At 44.9% G+C, this 18,457-nt stretch overlaps 1 protein-coding gene across 1 annotated transcript in view; it reads right to left on the reverse strand.

Annotated features, from left to right (window-relative positions):
* Positions 1–18,457, reverse strand: part of LOC116786776 (collagen alpha-1(VII) chain-like) — a 114,896-nt gene that overhangs the window by 46,739 nt on the left and 49,700 nt on the right. Inside the window, 14 exon segments of the mRNA XM_032687741.1 lie at positions 631–666; positions 1,733–1,768; positions 2,292–2,336; positions 3,864–3,908; positions 4,000–4,035; positions 5,761–5,961; positions 8,071–8,112; positions 11,841–11,957; positions 12,176–12,304; positions 14,613–14,729; positions 15,688–15,822; positions 16,896–16,931; positions 17,071–17,109; positions 18,153–18,206. Of these exon segments, the coding sequence (XP_032543632.1) occupies positions 631–666; positions 1,733–1,768; positions 2,292–2,336; positions 3,864–3,908; positions 4,000–4,035; positions 5,761–5,961; positions 8,071–8,112; positions 11,841–11,957; positions 12,176–12,304; positions 14,613–14,729; positions 15,688–15,822; positions 16,896–16,931; positions 17,071–17,109; positions 18,153–18,206 (1,068 nt within the window).

Consider the following 18,457-nt stretch of genomic DNA (forward strand, 5'->3'; position numbering starts at 1 on the left):
CCAGACCCTTCCGAGCTGATCCCAAGGGATCCCACAACCAGATGCTGGTTCTCCCTGGAGACCCAGATCCTTCAGAGCTGATCCCAAGGGATCCCACAACCAGATGGTGCCCCCTGGACATCCAGCTCCTTCCCAGATGATCCCAAAGTGAGATGCTGCTCCCTGGACACCCAGGTCCATCCGAGTTGATCCCAAGGGATCCCACAACCAGATGGTGCTCCTGGAACACCCAGGTCCTTCAGAGCTGATTCCAAGGGATCCCACAATGAGACGGTGCTCCCTGGAAACCCAGATCCTTCTGAGCTCATCCCAAGGGATCCCACAACCAGATGGTGCTCCCTGGACACCCAGGGCCTTCCCAGATGATCCCAAGGGATCCCACAACCAGATGGTGCTCCCTGGACACCCAGGTCCTTCCCAGCTGATCCCAAGGGATCCCACAACCAGATGGTGCTCCCTGGACATTCCAGGGAGCTGATCCCAAGGGATTCCACAATGCCCTCACTGATTCCTCGGCTCCGGAGGTCACCTGGACACCTTTCCATGGGATGAGGAGGAAAAGGGATACGGGAATAGGAGAGCAGGAGGAAATTCCCAGTGGGAGACGAGGCGTCCAACTCCGTTCTTTACCTTCTGACCTTCTTCTCCTGTGTCCCCTTTGGAGCCCTGGGAAAAAAACAGGGAATCATCAGGAAAAATATCAATATATAATAAATAGAATTATAGGATAAATAGAAAATTATAGAAATATAGGATAAATAGAAATAAATAATAAATACAGGATAAATAGAAATTTATAGAAATATAGGTTAAATATTAATATATGATAAATAGAAATATGTGATAAATACAAATATTGGATAAATAGAACATTATAGAAGTATAGGAGAAATAGAAATATAAAATAAATAGAAATATAGGTTAAATAGAAATTTATACAAATACAGAAAAATATAAATATATAATAAATATAATTATAGGATAAATTGAAATTTATATAAATGTAGGGTAAATATTAATCTATGATAAATAGAAATATGTGATAAATAAAAATATTGGATAAATATAAATTCATACAAAAATATAATAGATAGAAATATAGGAGAAATAGAAATGTATATTAAATAGAAATTTATATGAATATAGGGTAAAATGAATAGAAATGAAATAGAAATGTATATTAAACATAAATTTATACAAATACAGGAAAAATATAAATATATAATAAATAGAATTATAGGATAAATAGAAATTTATAGAAATATATGATAGATAGAAATAGATAATAAATAGAAATATAGGATAAATAGAAATTTATATAAATATAGGTTAAATATAAATCTATGATAAATAGAAATATGTAATAAATAAAAATATTGGATAAATAGAAATTTATACAAATACAGGATAAATAGAAATATAGGATAAATAGAAATTTATATAAATACAGAAAAAATATAAATATATAATAAATAGAATTATAGGATGAATAGAAATTTATAGAAATATAGGATAAATAGAAATATATAATAAATGGAAATATAGGATAAATAGAAATTAATATAAAGATAGGGTAAATATAAATCTATGATAAATAGAAATAGAGAAGAAATAGAAATATTTAATAAATAAAAATATAGGATAAATATAAATTGATACAAATATATAATAGATAGAAATATAGGAGGAACAGAAACGTTGTCCTGCAGCCCGTGGGAATTCCAGAACTCACCTTTTCTCCGGGTTTTCCTGCCGCTCCGGGTTGTCCCTGGAAGACAAATCCAGTCACCTCCCCTTTCCCTTCCTTCTTCCCTCTTTCCCTCTCTCCCTTCCCTGTATCCCAGGATGCAAAGTAGCCCTTCCCCATCGAACTTTTCCTTTAAAAACCCCTTCCTTGTCTTCCTTTCTCCCGAAAATCCGTGTCCCACCACCCCGGAGCCACCATTTGGTCCCTCTCGACCTTTTCCTGCCAAAAATATTCCCGAAATTGGGCTTTTTGAGGCCTTTTTTCCATCCCTGCATTTCCTCTTCTGTCCCAATCCAGCAGAAAATCAGGAAAGGCCCCTCCTGTATTTTTAGAGTGGTGGAAGAGGATCATTCCATCGTTTAGGTTGGAATTCACCTCCAAGATTATGGATTATTCCCGAGTGTGGCAGCGGCTGCCGGAAGGAGGGAAGAGGTTTGGGAATAAAGGTGGGAATGTGGCAATCCCAGTTTCCATCGGGATGTTCCAGCTGCCTCTCCCTTTCCAGACCTTCTGGAATCCCGGGAGAACCACCATCTATCCCTACCTTTTCTCCTTTGTCTCCACGGATTCCGGGAGCTCCCGTTTCTCCCTGGAAAACAACAGGGAATCATTCCTTCCATTGCAAATTTATATTGATATAAATTTCTATTTATCCTATATTTATACTTATTATATATTTCTATTTATCATATAAGAATGTAAATTTCTATTTATCCTATAATTATATTTATTATATATTTATATTTTTCCTTTATTTGTATAAATTTATATTTAATAAACATCTATATTTGTCCTATATTTCTGTCTATCATATATTTGTATAAATTTAGCCTATATTTATAATTATCATATATTTATATAAATTTCAATTTATCCTATATTTCTATTTATTATATATTTCTATCTATCATATATTTGTATTTAATTTATATTTATCCAATATTTGTATTTATTACATATTTCTATTTATCGTATATTAATATTTACTGTATATTTATATAAATTTCTATTTACTCTATATTTATATAAATTTCTATTTATCCTATATTTATTATATATTTCTATTTATCATATATTATATTTGCCATATATTTTTATACATTTCTATTTACCCTATATTTATATTTATTATATATTCTATTTATCATATATTTGTATTTACCATATGTTTATATAAATTTATTCTTATCCTATATATCTATTTATTAAATATATTTCTATTAATCATATATTTGAATAAATTTCTATTTACTCTATATTTCTATTTATTCTATATTTCTATTATCATATATTTATATTTACAATATATTTGTATAAATTTCTATTTATCCTATATTAATATTTAGTACATCTTTGTATTATATTTATATTTACCAGTTACTTATATACATTTCTATTTATCCCATATTCATATAAATTTCTATTTATCCTATATTTCTATTTATTCTATATTTAAATAAATTTCTATTTATTCTATAATTATATTTATTATATATTTATATTCATTATATATTTCTAAAAATTTATATTTATTCTCTATTTATATTTATTCTCTATTTGGACAAATTTATATTTTTCCTATATTTATATTTATTCTATATTTATTTTATACATTTATATTTACTGTATATTTATATAAATTCATATTTATCCTATATTCTATATATTATACATTCATATAATATATATAATATATTTATATTTATTATTATATATTGTGTATTATATTTATTATTTATTTATTTTATATTTATATTATATTATTTATGTCATATTATATTTATACTACATTTATAGAATATTATTTATATCAGATTATATTTATATTACATTTATATAATATTATTTATATCATATTCTAATTATATTATATTTATATTATTTTATCATATTGTATTTATATTATATTTCTATTATATTATTTATATCATATTTCTATTACATTATTTATGTTATATTTATATTTACCAGTTATTTATAAAAATTCCTATTTCTCCTATATTCCTATAAATTCCTATTTCTCCAACATTTCTCCATATTCTCTATTCCCATTTCTCCCATATTTCCATTTCCATCCACCCCTATTTTCCATTAAATGCGTAATTAAAGCACCGACCTTTTTTCCCTGGGAAGGGGGATCCGCCGGGATAGTTCCCTCCTCCTGCAAGGAAAAAAAAAAAAACTGGGATGTGCCGGGATTCGGGATCAGCCGCCTCCTCCCGGGGAAGAGGAGGATGGATTGGGAGCTGTACCTTCATTTTCCTGGGATGGGGAGGGCCTGGATACGCCTGGAATGGGAAAGAGGAGAGGGAAAGGTGGGAAAGAGGAGAGGGAAAGGTGGGAAAGACTCCTGGGAGGAGGGAGGGGTTGGGAAGCAACTGTGGAGGCTGGAGGAATATCCAGGGAGGAGCAGTGTTCCCTGGGATCGGCAGGAACCCGTGGAAAGGGTTCCCAGGGATCACTTGAATCCCATGGAAAGGATTCCTAGAGATCAGCAGAATCCCATGGAAAAGGTTCCCAGGGATCAGCAGAATCCCTTGGAAAAGGTTCCAAAGGATCACCTGAATCCCATGGAAGGGGTTCCCAAGGATAACCAGAATCCCTATGAGGGGTTCCCAAGGATCAGCAGGCCAGGGATCACCAGAAGCCCATTGAGGAATTCCCAGGGATCACCAGAAGCCCATGGAAAGGGTTCCCAGGGATCACCAGAAGCCCATGGAAAGGGTTCCCAAGGATCAGCAGAACTCCACGGAAAGGGTTCCCAGGAATCAGCTGAATCCCATGGAAGGGGTTCCCAGGGATCACCAGACCAGGGATCACCAGAATCCCATTGAGGAATTCCCAGGGATCACCAGAACCCTGTGGAAAGGGTTCCCAAGGATCACCTGAATCCCATGGAAAGGGTTCCCAAGGATCACCTGAATCCCATGGAAAGGGTTCCCAGGGATTATCAGAACCCCATGGAAAGGGTTCCCAGGGATCACCAGACCAGGGATCACCAGAATCCCATGGAATCTCCAGGGATGAGGAGTGTTCCCTGGGATCACCAGAATCCCATGGAAAGTGTTCCCAAGGATCACCAGAATCCCATGGAAAGTGTTCCCAAGGATCACCAGAATCCCATGGAAAGTGTTCCCAAGGATCACCAGAATCCCATGGAAAGTGTTCCCAGGGATCAGCAGGACCCCATGGAAAGGGTTCCCAGGGATCACTTTAATCCCATGGAAAGGGTTCCAGGAGATCAGCAGGACGCCATGGAAAGGCTTCCCAGGGATCACTAGAATCTCATGGAAAGGGTTCCCAAGGATCACCTGAATCCCACTGAAGGGATTCCCAGGGATCACCAGAACTTCATGGAAAGGGTTCCCAAGGATCACCTGAATCCCATGGAAAAGGTTCCCAGGGATCACCAGAATCCCGTGGAAGGGCTCCTGGCTGGATATGGAGCGGCCTCCGTGCTCCCACATATCCCAGCTCAGTGCTGCCATTCCTGCTGGGAATGCAGGCTGAGGATCACTCCGAGAGCATCATTCCAGGGAAAACCATTCCCAATTTTCCCTCCTTAACCCTTCCTCATCTTCCCTTAAATATCAACACCTGTATCCATATTTATATCCATATAAACAGGTATTTCCCTCTTCAATTCCATAAAAACCAACTCCTTACCCTTTTTCCTTCCTGGAATGTCGCGTTAAAGTCCAACGGGACCGTCCGGGTGTTCCAGGGAATGTTTAGGAAAAGTCTCTAATCTCTCAAATTTCCTGATTCCGAACCCAAATTTCCTGATTCCGACCCCAAATTTCCTGATTCTGACCCCAAATATCTCAGGGCACAAAACACCCTCTCAGTTATCCCAACTTTTTTTTTTTCCCTCCTGGATCAACTTTGCTTTTCCAAGGAGAAGATCCCAAGGGATCCGCCGTAAAAAAAAAGATGGAATTCCGGGGTTTTATTTGGGAATATTTATCCCTAATTTTCACACTCCCACATTTCCGGTTCATCCTGACGCTCACCGTGGATCCCGCCGGGAATTTCCGAGCTCCCGGAGCTCCGGGAGGATGGATCGGGGACGGAGCCGCCGGGAAAGGGGCGTTGGCTCCTCCGGGATTTTCCACAGGGTTGGGAAATGGGATTTTTTCCGCGTGTTCCTCGGGAGATCTCCTGGTCCGGATGCGCCTCGGGAATGTGGAGCCGTTCCCTGAATCCCGGGTTTCCTGTGAGAAGAGGAAAATATTAATTAACATTTAAATAATATTAGAATATTAACCAATATTTAAATAAGAATTTTAATTAATATTAAAATATTAACATGTTAAATAATATTAATTGATGTTAAAATTATTTGATATTAGCATTGTTTAAATGAATTATCTAATAATTATTATTAATAGTTATTAACTAATTATTAAATTTTAATCAATATTAACATTATCAACATTATTACTATTTTATTTATTTCTCTGTGTGCAATTAAACAATATTAACATTCAATCAATATAAATATTAATTAATATGAACACCATTAATATTAGAACTGATTTATTTAAATTAATTTAAATTCATATTTTATTTATTTCTGTGTGTGTAATTAAACAATATTAACATTAAATTGATATTAATAACAATTATTATTAACACTATTAACATTAGAACCGATTTATTTAAATTAATTAAATTTATTATTATTTATTATTATTTATTTATTTGTGTTTGTGCATTAAATTTATTCGTTCTCTAAACAGAAATATTTATTACTAATATTAAACAATATTATATATTAAATTGATATTATTATTATTCATATGAACACCATTATCATTAGAACCAATTTCTTTAAATTGGTTTAAATTAATATTTTATTTATGTCTATTTATGTATTTAAATTTATCCGTTCTCTAAAGAGAAATAAATATAGAAAAATTTACCTGCAAAAAGAATATTTGTTACTAATATTAAACAATATTAACATTAAATTGATATTAATATTAATTAATATGAACAGGATATGAAATCTATAAAATAATAATATATCTTAATATATTAATAATATAATATGTAAAGTAATAATATATATTAATAATAAAAATAATATGAAAGGATATTTCTTACTAATATTAAACAATAGTAACATTCAATTGATATTAATATTAATTAATATGAACACCATTAACATCAGAACCAATTTATTTAAGTTAATTTAAATTAATATTTTATTTACTTCTGTTTCTGTATTTAAATGTATCTGTTCTCTAAAGAGAAATAAATATAGAAAAAGTTATGGACAGAAATAATATTTATTACTAATTTTAAAAATATTATCATTAAATTGACATAAATATTAATTAGTATGAACACCATTAACATCAGAACCATTTTATTTATTTTAAATTAATATTTTATTTATTTCTGTTGCTGTAGTTGAATTTATCCATTCTCTAAAGAGAAATAAATATAGAAAAATTTATCTATAGAAAGGATATTTATTACTAATATTAAACAGTATTAATTAATATGAAAAGATATGAAATGTATAAAATAATAAATATATAAATATACATTAATATATATTAATAATATAACATATAAAATAATGATATAGAAAAATGATGAAAATAAAATGAAAGTATATTTATTACTGATATTAAAAATAATATTAAATCGATATTAATATTAATTAATAAGAAGACATTAAGATAAATTTATTTAAAATAATTTTTTCCTGCATTTTAAAACTGACCAGAGGACAATTCCACAAAGTTTGTGACTCACGGACAGAAATTTAAAGGAATAACATAAATAATAATATTATAAATAAAATAAATCTATTCCAAATACATAAAGGGGGGAAAAAGGGATTTGGGATCGATCCGAGGAAAACTGAAATTCCTGAAGGAGGACGAGGGTGGGAAAAAGAGAAATAAAAGAGAGGAACAGGGAAGACCCATCCAGGGTTTTTTGGGGATAAGAGAAACATCTCCAGGCTGATCCGGGGGGCTCAGAGATCCCATGGGATGAGACCACAGGGATGATCCCATCCATCCGGAGCTGGATCAGGCTGGGAATGTTCACCTGGAGAAGGGAAGGCTCCAGGGAAACCTTGGAGTCCCTTGCAGAGCCTAAAGGGGCTCCAGGAGAGCTGGAGAGGGATTTGGGACAAGGCCTGGAGGGACAGGACACAGGGAATGGCTTCCCAGTGCCAGAGGGCAGGGATAGATGGGATATTGGGAAGGAATTGCTGGTTGGGAGGGACTGGAATGGAATTCCCAGAGAAGCTGTGGTTGCCTCTGGATCCCTGGAAGTGTCCAAGGCCAGGTTGGAGCAACCTGGGATAGTGGGAGGTGTCTCTGGGGTTGGAACTGGATGGGCTTTAAGTTCCCTTCCAACCCAAACCATTCATGATTCCAAGAAATTCGGAGGTTTGAGCTCCACCCTCGGTGCTTCCAGGTCTCTCTCCAGCTTAACCATTCCCAGCCAAGGGAAATGCTGCATCCAGGAGGGAAAACAAAGCTCTGGATGCTCCTGGTACAGCTCACCCCCAAATTCCAGTTCCAAATGGGGCCACAGAGTCCTTGGAGCCCCTTGCAGGGCCTAAAGGGGCTCCAGGAGAGCTGGAGAGGGATTTGGGACAAGGGATGGAGGGACAGGACACAGGGAATGGCTTCCCAGTGCCAGAGGACAGGGATGGATGGGATATTGGGAAGGAATTGCTGTCTGGGAGGGTGGGGAGGGGCTGGAATGGATTTCCCAGAGAAGCTGTGGCTGCCCCTGGATCCCTGGGAGTGTCCAAGGCCAGGTTGGAGCAACCTGGGATAGTGGGAGGTGTCCCTGGGGTTGGCACCGGATGAGCTTCAAGTTCCCTTCCAACCCAAACCATTCCACGATTCCAAGAAATTAGGACGTTTAAGTTCCATTCTTTGTGCTTCCAGGTCTCTCTCCAGTTTAACCATTCCCAGTCAAGGGAAATGTTGGATCCAGGAGGGAAAACAAAGCTCTGGATGCCCCTGGCACAGCCCAGCCCCAAATTCCAGTTCCATATGGGGCCACAGGGGCCCTTGCAGGGCCTAGAGGGGCTCCAGGAGAGCTGGAGAGGGATTTGGGACAAGGCCTGGAGGGACAGGACACAGGGAATGGCTTCCCAGTGCCAGAGGGCAGGGATAGGTGGGATATTGGGAAGGAATTCATGGTTGGAGGATGAAGAGGGCCTGGAATGGATTTCCCAGAGAAGCTGTGGCTGCCCCTGGATCCCTGGGAGTGTCCAAGGCCGGGTTGGAGCCACCTGGGATAGTGGAAGGTGTCCCTGCCCATGGCAGGGGTGGCACTGGAGGTTTTTAAGGTCCCTTCCCACCCAGACAATCCTGAGATTCCATAATTCTGGTTCCCTCTGCTCTGGAGCCAGGCTGGGAGAGCTGGGAATGTTCCCCTGGAGAAGAGAAGGCTCCAGGGAGACCTTGGAGTCCATTCCAGGGCCTAAAGGGGTTCCAGGGGAGCTGGAGAGGGATTTGGGACAAGGGATGGAGGGACAGGACACAGGGAATGGCTTCCCAGTGCCAGAGGACAGGGATGGGTGGGATATTGGGAAGGAATTCCTGGCTGGAAGGCCCTGGCTCGGGTTTCTCTGCCTGAGGAGGGCTGGAAAATGCTCTTTTTTTCTCCTCAGCTCAGCTCCTCCTTCAATCCTCCGACGTGGGAACAGCTCCAAAGGGTCGCCAAGACCTCGTTGAGGGTCGGGCTGGGCCCCGTGTCCGTGAAATCCCAATTTCCTGGGGGTCGCCAGGAAAATTGCCGGGGGGTAATGACTCCATCCGGCAAATTCCTTCGGCAATTTTAGAGCAGTTTTGTGCTCAAGAGAAAAGCTGTTTTTTCCTAAAGGAGTGATTTGCTGCAGGCAGGGGAGAAAAAAAAATAAAAAGCATAAAGAGAAAAGGAAAAAGGAGTAGAGAGAGGGGGAAAAAAAAAAGAAGGAAAAGAGAAAAGGGAGAAAAGGGAAAATTAGGGTGGGAATAAAGCGAAAAATGGGAATTAAAGGGGGAGTAAAATGAAAAATGTTTATGATAAGAAAGAAGAAAGAGGAAAAAGAGCAAGAGAAAGGAAGGGAAATGAAGGGGAATTTATAGGAATTAAGTCTGGGAATGAGCAGGTGGGAGATGGGGAGGCTGGAATTGTTGGGGGGTGATCCTGGAATATCCAAGGATTCGTTCCCAGGCTCATCCTGCCCTTTCCAGGCAAAGAAAAGCTGTTTTTCTAAAGGAATGATTTGCTGCAGGCGGGGGAAAAAAAGTAAAGAAAAAAGGAAAAAGGAGTAGAGAGAAAAACAAAAGAAGGAAAAGTGAGAAAAAAAAAAAAGAAGGAAAAGAGAGAAGGGAGAAAAGGGAAAATTAGGGCGGGAACAAAGCAAAAAATTGGAATTAAACAGGGAGTAAAATGAAAAATATTTGTGATAAGAAAGAAGAAAGAGGAAAAAGAGCAAGAGAAAGGGAGGGAAATGAAGGGGAATTTATAGGAATTAAGTCTGGAAAGGAGCAGCTGAGAGATGGGGGAAGCTGGAATTGTTGGGGGAGTGATCCAAGAATATCCAAGGATCCGTTGGGACACCAACCCCTGGGGTGCAGATCCCGCAGTGCTGGGGAGGGTTGGAAGTGTCCTAAAAAACTTGGGGGGGTTGTTTCAGTGTTACAAAATTCCTGAGGAGATGGGGATCCTTGGATTTGCTGGTGGAGCTGCTGGAAAGAGTCTGGAGGAGGCCCTGGGGCTGCTCCCAGGGCTGGAACCCCTCTGGCTCTGGAGCCAGGCTGGGAGAGCTGGGAATGTTCCCCTGGAGAAGAGAAGGCTCCAGGGAAATCTTGGAGTCCATTCCAGGGCCTAAAGGGACTCCAGGAGAGCTGGAGAGGGATTTGGGACAAGGGGATGGAGGGACAGGACACAGGGAATGGCTTCCCACTGACAGAGAATATTGGGATAGATGGGATATTGGGAAGGAATTGCTGGCTGGGAGGGTGGGGAGGAGCTGGAATGCATTTCCCAGAGAAGCTGTGGCTGCCTCTGGATCCCTGGAAGTGTCCAAGGCCGGGCTGGAGCAACCTGGGATAGTGGGAGGTGTCCCTGGGGTTGGAACTGGATGATCTTTCAGGTCCCTTCCCACCCAAACCATTCCATGATTCCAAGAAATCGGGAAGTTTAAGCTCCATCCTCTGCGCTTCCAGGTCTCTCTCCAGCTCAACCATTCCCAGCCAAGGGAAACGCTGGATCCAGGAGGAAAAACAAAGCCCCGGGATGCTCCTGGCACAGCCGCGATGTGTTTGTGTTTGTGCCGGGAGCCCTCTCGTGGCTGCTGGAAGGAACATTCCCTCATTCCAGCTCCTGGAATTCCAAGTAGAATCGGCAGAGGCAGGAAAAGGAGCCCTGGTGTCCTCCAGGGATTGTTGGGCTCAGTGTCCATCCCAGTCCCTCCATGTCCCAGCCCTAGTGTCCTCCAGGGATTGTTGGGCTCAATGTCCATCCCAGTTCCTTTCATGTCCAAGCCCTGGCGTCTTCCAGGGATTGTTGGAAGCTCCCCCAGGGCTCAATGTCCATCCCAGTCCCTCCATCTCTGAGCCCTGGTGTCCTCCAGGGAAGTGTTGGAAGCAGCCCCAGGACTCAATGTCCATCCCAGTCCCTCCATGTCCAAGCCCTGGTGTCCTCCAGGGATTGTTGGGCTCAATGTCCATCCCAGTCCGTCCATGTCCCACACCTGATGTCCTCCAGGGATCTGATGGAAGCTCCCCCAGGACTCAATGTCCATCCCAGTCTGTCCATGTCCCAGCCCTGGTGTCCCCAGGGATTGTTAGACTCAATGTCCATCCTAGTCCCCTCATGTCCCAGTCCTGATGTCCTCCAAGGATTGTTGGGCTCAATGTCCATCCCAGTCCCTAAATCTCTGAGTCCTGGTGTTCTCCAGGGATTGTTGCGTTCAATGTCCATCCCAGTTCTTTTCATGTCCAAGCCCTGGTGTCCTTCAGAGATTGTTGGAAGCAGCCCCAGGACTCAATGTCCATCCCAGTCCCTCCCAGTCCCTCTCTCATCCCTACACTGCCCAGGAATCCCGGGACACACATACCTGGCTGGCCTCCAGCTGTGCTTGTGCTTCCTCCATCTTTTCCAAGGGCTCGGGAAGCTCCAGGGACTGGTTTCCTTGCAGATCATCCCCTGGGAGTTTTGGGGGTACAGCCCAGACCTGCAGAGGGTGACAAGTGACAGCAGAATTCCATGAATTCCCAGAGCAGAGGAGGGATGGCGGGGCCCTTTCCCAAGCTCTGCCACTGATCCTTATCCCTTCTCCAACTTGAGCTGGAAAAGGGGAGCAAAACTCTGGAACGCAATGAAATTCCAATAAAATCAGAATCAGCTCAAATGGAAAAGGAATTTCAAGTCCCTGACCAGGAATTTCCTTACCCCGAGGAGAGAAGAGTTTGTCCCTCTCGAGCCTCTCTCCTCTTGTCTTTCCTCGGGTGTTTTCTCCAAGGATTCTGGAGGGTTTCCCAGGAAGTGGTGCCCGGGTTCAGCACCACCAGCAGGTGGACCCTGTGGAGACCAACATGAAATTCCTGCTTTTTTTTGGGTCAAAACTCTGGATGGAAAATGATGAAAATCAGTAATTCTGGAGCGTGTGCCGAGTGATCTCTCAAGCCTGGCATTATCCCAGATTCCGCCTTAAAAGGTTGGGAAAACGAATGGATACAACGCAGGTGGAGAGGGCAGGTCACTCAAAGCTCGGTCCGTGAGGATCAAATCATCTACCCACTGGTACATCCCACCTTCCTGGTCAACTCCCAGCCCCTTTTTCCCTTTCCAAAATCCCTTTTAAAAGAAGATTTCTGGATTCTACGTGTCAGCATCTCCTTAATTAATCCGTGAATCCGTAATTAAAAGGAGGGAATTTTTTTCCCCGGGTTTCTAACCCATCTCTTGGGTTGTGGAAAGGCTAAAAGGGTCTATTCTTGTGTCTACACCTCCCTGGAAGTGTCCAAGGCCGGGTTGGATGGGGTTTGGAACAACCTGGGATAGCGGAAGGAGGGAAATAAACCCTCAGGAGACGCTTCCAAACATCCCTGGTTCCAAATATCCCACAGGCTCTTGGCCTCCAGTTGGAGAGACAACATTTCCTGCCAGGAAGGGTTTTTGGAGAGTGGAGACACTTCTTGGATGCCCTAAAAAGAGGATGAGAAAAGCTCCACCACAGCTCCAGGGGATGTTTCCTGGGATATCCCTCGTCAGGCCTGTCCAGAAGGGACAGATTAAAATCCACGAAGATCCTCCTGGATTAAGATCCATGGAGATCCTCCTGGATTAAGATCCATGAAGATCCTCCTGGATTAAGATCCATGAAGATCCTCCTGGATTAAGATCCATGAAGATCCTTCTGGATTAAGATCCATGAAGATCCTTCCGGATTAAGATCCACAAAGATCCTCCTGGATTAAGATCCACAAAGATCCTCCTGGATTAAGATCCACAAAGATCCTCCCGGATTAAGATCCACGAAGATCCTCCTGGATTAAGATCCATGAAGATCCTCCTGCAGCTCTGGGAGGTGACCTGGATACAGCCCTCTGATGGCACTCCTGGAGCTGTGCCTGGAATTCGGGCCCAGCGTGGAGATGAAGCCTTGACTTAATAAATTCCTAATTCCCATAAAAACGAGGTGTTAATTGCGTTTGCAGAGGACTTGATTATCTTAATTGCAGTTGCAGGTGAGTTGATTATCTCTGGGAATTGGTCTGGTTGCTCAAGCTCTGGAATCCTGGGATATCCTGAGTTGGAAGGGACCCCCGAGGATCATCCCGCACAGACACCCCAACAATCCCACCCCGTCCCTGAGGGCGTTTTCCAAACACTCCTGGAGCTCTGGCGGTCCCAGCATGGACTCCTCTGTTGGACAATCTCAATCCATCCCCATAGCAGGATCAGATCCATCCCTGCCAGGGCAGCAGAGACAATTCCCAGAATTATTTAAGTTGGAAAAGACCTCTGAGATCACAGAATTCCCCATATGCCCCATCCCCACCTTGTCCTCCAGCCCAGAGCACTGAGTGCCACCGCCAGGCCTTCCTTGGACACTTCCAGGAATGGGGACTCCAAACCTCCCTGGGCAGCCCCTGCCAAGGCCTGACCACCCTTTCCATGAGGAAATTCCTCCTGGTGTCCAACCTGACCCTCCCCTGGCACAGCTTGAGGCCGTTCCCTCTTGTCCTGTCCTGTTGTCCCCTCAGGAAGGTGGTGAACGGGATTCAGGGAACTCAAGTTGTGAAAATGTTGCAGGTTGGAAAATAAGTTTGAAGTGAAATCCTCAAAGTCCAAAGACCACTTTCCACTCTCCCTGGTTCACAGAATAATAGAATCCAAGAATCCCAGAATCACTGAGGTTGGAAAAGCCCTCCCAGGCCACGGATCGACCCTGTGCCCAATGCCCACCTTGTCCCCCAGCCCAGAGCACTGAGTGCCACGGCCAGGCCTTCCTTGGACACTTCAGGGGATGGGGACTCCAAACCTCCCTGGGCAGCCCCTGCCAAGGCCTCACCACCCTTTCCATGAGGAAATTTTCCCAATATCCAACCTGACCCTCCCCTGGCACAGCGTGAGGCCGTTCCCTCTCCTCCTGTCCCTTGTTCCCTGGGAGCAGAGCCTGACCCCCCCCAGCTCCAACTTCCTTCCACAGAATTTTAGGGAGCCAGAAGGTCTCCCCTGAGCCTCCTTTTCTCCAGGATGAGCCCCCCCAGCTCCCTCAGGAATTCTCCAGACTCTTCCCAGCCCCCTTCCCTTCCTGAATTGAGGGACACATTAAAAACCCCCAACCCTTCATCTCTCCGTGTGTCCCGCTGTTTATCCTCACCTTGGAGACTCCTCCGGACACCGGCAACTCCAGAGGCTCCAGCTCCAGGCTCTGGGCTTCTCCTGTCCCCTCCAGGCTGCCCAGGACACCGGGAGAAGGATCCAGTCCTGGGGGATCCTGAGACACCAAAAGAAGGGGGTTGGTGTGGCCAGGACTAACCTGAGCTGGCAGGATTCCCACATTTGATGACCTGGATCCCAATGGATTATTCCCAACTGCTTTCCCACTCTTCCAGCGTGTTCTGTCCAACCTGGTGGCCTTTTCTCAACCAGGCTGGACTTAGAAGTCAACAATTCCTCACTGGCCACATCCAAACCCTTCCTTCCAGGCAAATCCAATCCCCCCTGGGATCCCTCCGGCTTTTCCGAAGATCCCGGATCCTCGGGCCGGCTGGGAGTGCCTTCCAGCCCTACTTTCTCCAGGGGGTTAAAACTGAAAGGGGTGAGGTTTAGGTGGGATGTTGGGAAGGAGTTTTTGGCTGGGAGGGTGGGGAAGGGCTGGGATGGATTGCCCAGGTTCCATCCTCTGTGCTTCCAGGTCTCTCTCCAGTTTAACTGTTCCCAGACAAGGGAAATTCTGGATACTGATGGACAAACAAAGCTCTGGATGCTCCTGGAACAGGCCACCCCCAAATTCCAGTTCCAAATGGGGCCACAGAGTCCTTGGAGCCCCTTGCAGGGTCTAAAGGGGCTCCAGGAAAGCTGGAGAGGGATTTGGGACAAGGGATGGAGGGACAGGACACAGGGAATGGCTTCCCAGTGCCAGAGGGCAGGGATGGATGGGATATTGGGAAGGAATTGCTGGCTGGGAGGGTGGGGAGGGGCTGGAATGGATTTCCCAGAGAAGCTGTGGCTGCCTCTGGATCCCTGGAAGTGTCCAAGGCCAGGTTGGAGCAACCTGGGCTATTGGAAGGTGTCGGGGTTGGAATTGGATGAGTCCCAGCTCCAAGTGCCACCGTCCCCTGGGCCTCACGGTGACAGAGGTGACCCCGAAGCCTCCGACGCCTCATTTCCGTCCCTCTCCTGTTCCTGGGGAGGTCTGTCCGTCCCTGAGGGAGGCAGATGATGGTACTCACACCATGGCTGGTGCCAGCCAGGCCTGCCTGGCCCTTCCTGGAGCTCTGGCTAGTCCTGGATGTCCCCAACTGCCACCGGAGCCCGTCCAGCCTGTCCCGCAGGAGCGCGTCCGAGAGTTCCTTCAGCAGGGAGAGCTGGGACCAGTGCACACCAGTAAGGCCCAGGGCACACCAGTAAGGCCCAGGGCACACCAGTAAGGCCCCAGGGCACACCAGCGAGGCCCCAGGGCACACCAGTAAGGCCCAGTGCCACCTTCTCGCTCCTCCCACATCACCCTGCGAGGGCAGCCAGCCCAGTGTCCATGCCAGTCCCTCCATGTCCTGGTGTCCTCTAGGGATTGTTGGGCTCAATGTCCATCCCAGTCCTTGCATGTCCAAGCCCTGGTGTCCTCCAGGGATGTGTTGGAAGCTCTCCCAGGACTCAGTGTCATCCCAGTCCCTCCATGTCCAAGCCCGGGTGTCCTCCAGGGACTGTTGGGCCCAATGTCCATCCCAATCCCTCCATGTCCCAGCCCTGGTGTCCCCCAGGGATTGTAGGAAGCAGCCCCAGGACTCAATGTCCATCCCAGTCCCTCCATGTCCAAGCCCTGGTGTCCTCCAGGGATTGTTGGGCTCAATGTCCATCCCAGGCCCTAAATCTCTGAGCCCTGGTGTCCTCCAGGGATTGTTGGAAGCTCCTCTAGGACTCCATGTCCATCCCAGTCCCTCCGTGTCCCAGCCCTGGTGTCCTCCAGGGATCTGTTGGAAGCTCTCCCAGGACTCAATGTCCATCCCAGTCCCTAAATCTCTGGGCCCTGGTGTCCTCCAAGGATTGTTGGGCTCAGATGTCCATCCCAATCCCTCCATGTCTGAGTCCTACGTTTGCGACTTCGAGGGATCTTCATAAAAAGAGGGAGAGGGATTTTTTTTACGTGGGCTGATGATGGCAGGACAAGGGGAAAGGGGTTTAACCTGATTTAGGTGGGATTTTGGGAAGGAATTGCTGGCTGGGAGGGTGGGGAGGGGCTGGAATCCATTTCCCAGAGAAGTTGTGGCTGCCCCTGGATCCCTGGGAGTGTCCAAGGCCAGGTTGGAGCATCCTGGGATAGTGGAAGGTGTTGGATTTGGATGAGTACAAGCTCCAAGTCTCCCTGGGCCTCAAATCCAGGGAACAGCTGGAAAAGCTCAATTCCAATCCCCTCGGCAGGAAGGTCAAAAGCATCACCCACCTTGATCCCGTGGGATTCCAAGAGCTTCTCCAGGTCCTGGAAGAGGAAAGAAGGGTCAGAACTTCTCCCCCCTCTCTCCTCCAGCCCAGGAAGGGGATCCTATGAGGGCACCGGGTCCCCTCTGCCACCCCGACCCCAGACAGGGAATTGTTTCCATAATTTTGGTTGGATTTACCTCCATTTCCACTCCTCTGCCCGGTGGACCAGGTTCTCCCTTCAATTAAACAAGATCAGCTCGTTAATTAAGTCGTTTATTCCACGAGGAGCAAGAAGGAAAGCTCAGAGGAAGGGGGATAATCCCATATCTGGGATTATTAATCCTGGAAAAATCCCTGGCAGCTCAGGGGGGGGGTTGGAATCCCACCCTGCTCGTCCTTCACTCCATTGGACACAGGTGTTTCCTGGGATTTTCCAAGCCTGGAGCAGAAGCAGCTGGAAAATTTGGGCCAAGGCCTTGGCACCACCCCATTTCTCCATGTCTTGGCCACCATGGAGGGATGGAATGGCTGGACTGGGAATGTCTGAGCCACCATGGAGGGATGGAATGGCTGAATTGGGATGGACTGGCTGGACTGGGATGGAATGGCTGGACTGGGAATGTCTGAGCCACCATGGAGGGATGGAATGGTCGGACTGGGATGGAATGGCTGGAGTGGGATGGAATGGCTGGACTGGGAATGTCTGAGCCACCATGGAGGGATGGAACGGCTGGACAGGGATGTACTGGCTGAACTGGGATGGAATGGCTGAACTGGGAATGTCTGAGCCATCATGGAGGGATGGACTGGTTGGACTGGGGTGGACTGGTTGGACTGGGATGGACTGGCTGGACTGGGATGGACTGGCTGGACTGGGAATGTCTGAGGCACAGTCTGTTCATGTCACCTGGACGAAAAGTCCTGCTCTCCAGAGCCCTGGATCTCCTGCCCATCAGAACATCCACCTGTACCCGCTTCCTGCAGCGTTTTCCTCCCCTTTTTTGGGAAGGAGTTGGTCCCCCCCTCTAAAAGATCCCAGGATGTGTGTGGTGCCTGAAGCCATTTCTCCTTCCAGCCTTTCCTGATGCACTCCTGAGCTTGCAGGAAGGGAGAAGAGAAGGAAAAAAACCCCCGAACACTTTGGAATTCGATCCCATTCCACTCCTTGGACAACATTTTTCCTCCTACATGTTTCGGAGCCCATCCCAGAAAACACAACCCCCTTGGGGGGGGTCAGAAGAGCTTGGAATGTTGTTTTTTATTTTTACCCAGGACGTACCTTTGGGCCTGGGGGGCCTCTTTCCCCTCTCAATCCGTCCTTCCCAGGATCCCCCTGGAAGGAGCAGGAATGTGGGTTAGTTCTTTGTCCCTTCTAAAATTCCCAGTGGTGACGATGCTGGAATGGATTCCCCTTGGATGAGGAATCCATTCCTCATCCATTCCAGCATTCCTTGTCTATGCTGGCCCCAAATTAACACCACCTTTTCCAGGTGGACCAGGAGCTTTTCCTTGTATCTCGTTCATTCCCGTTTTTCCGTTAACTTGGAGCGACTCCGCTCTTCACTCGACCTACATCTCATATTC

Source organism: Chiroxiphia lanceolata, chromosome 5, assembly GCF_009829145.1.
Source record: "Chiroxiphia lanceolata isolate bChiLan1 chromosome 5, bChiLan1.pri, whole genome shotgun sequence".
NCBI lineage: Eukaryota > Metazoa > Chordata > Aves > Passeriformes > Pipridae > Chiroxiphia > Chiroxiphia lanceolata.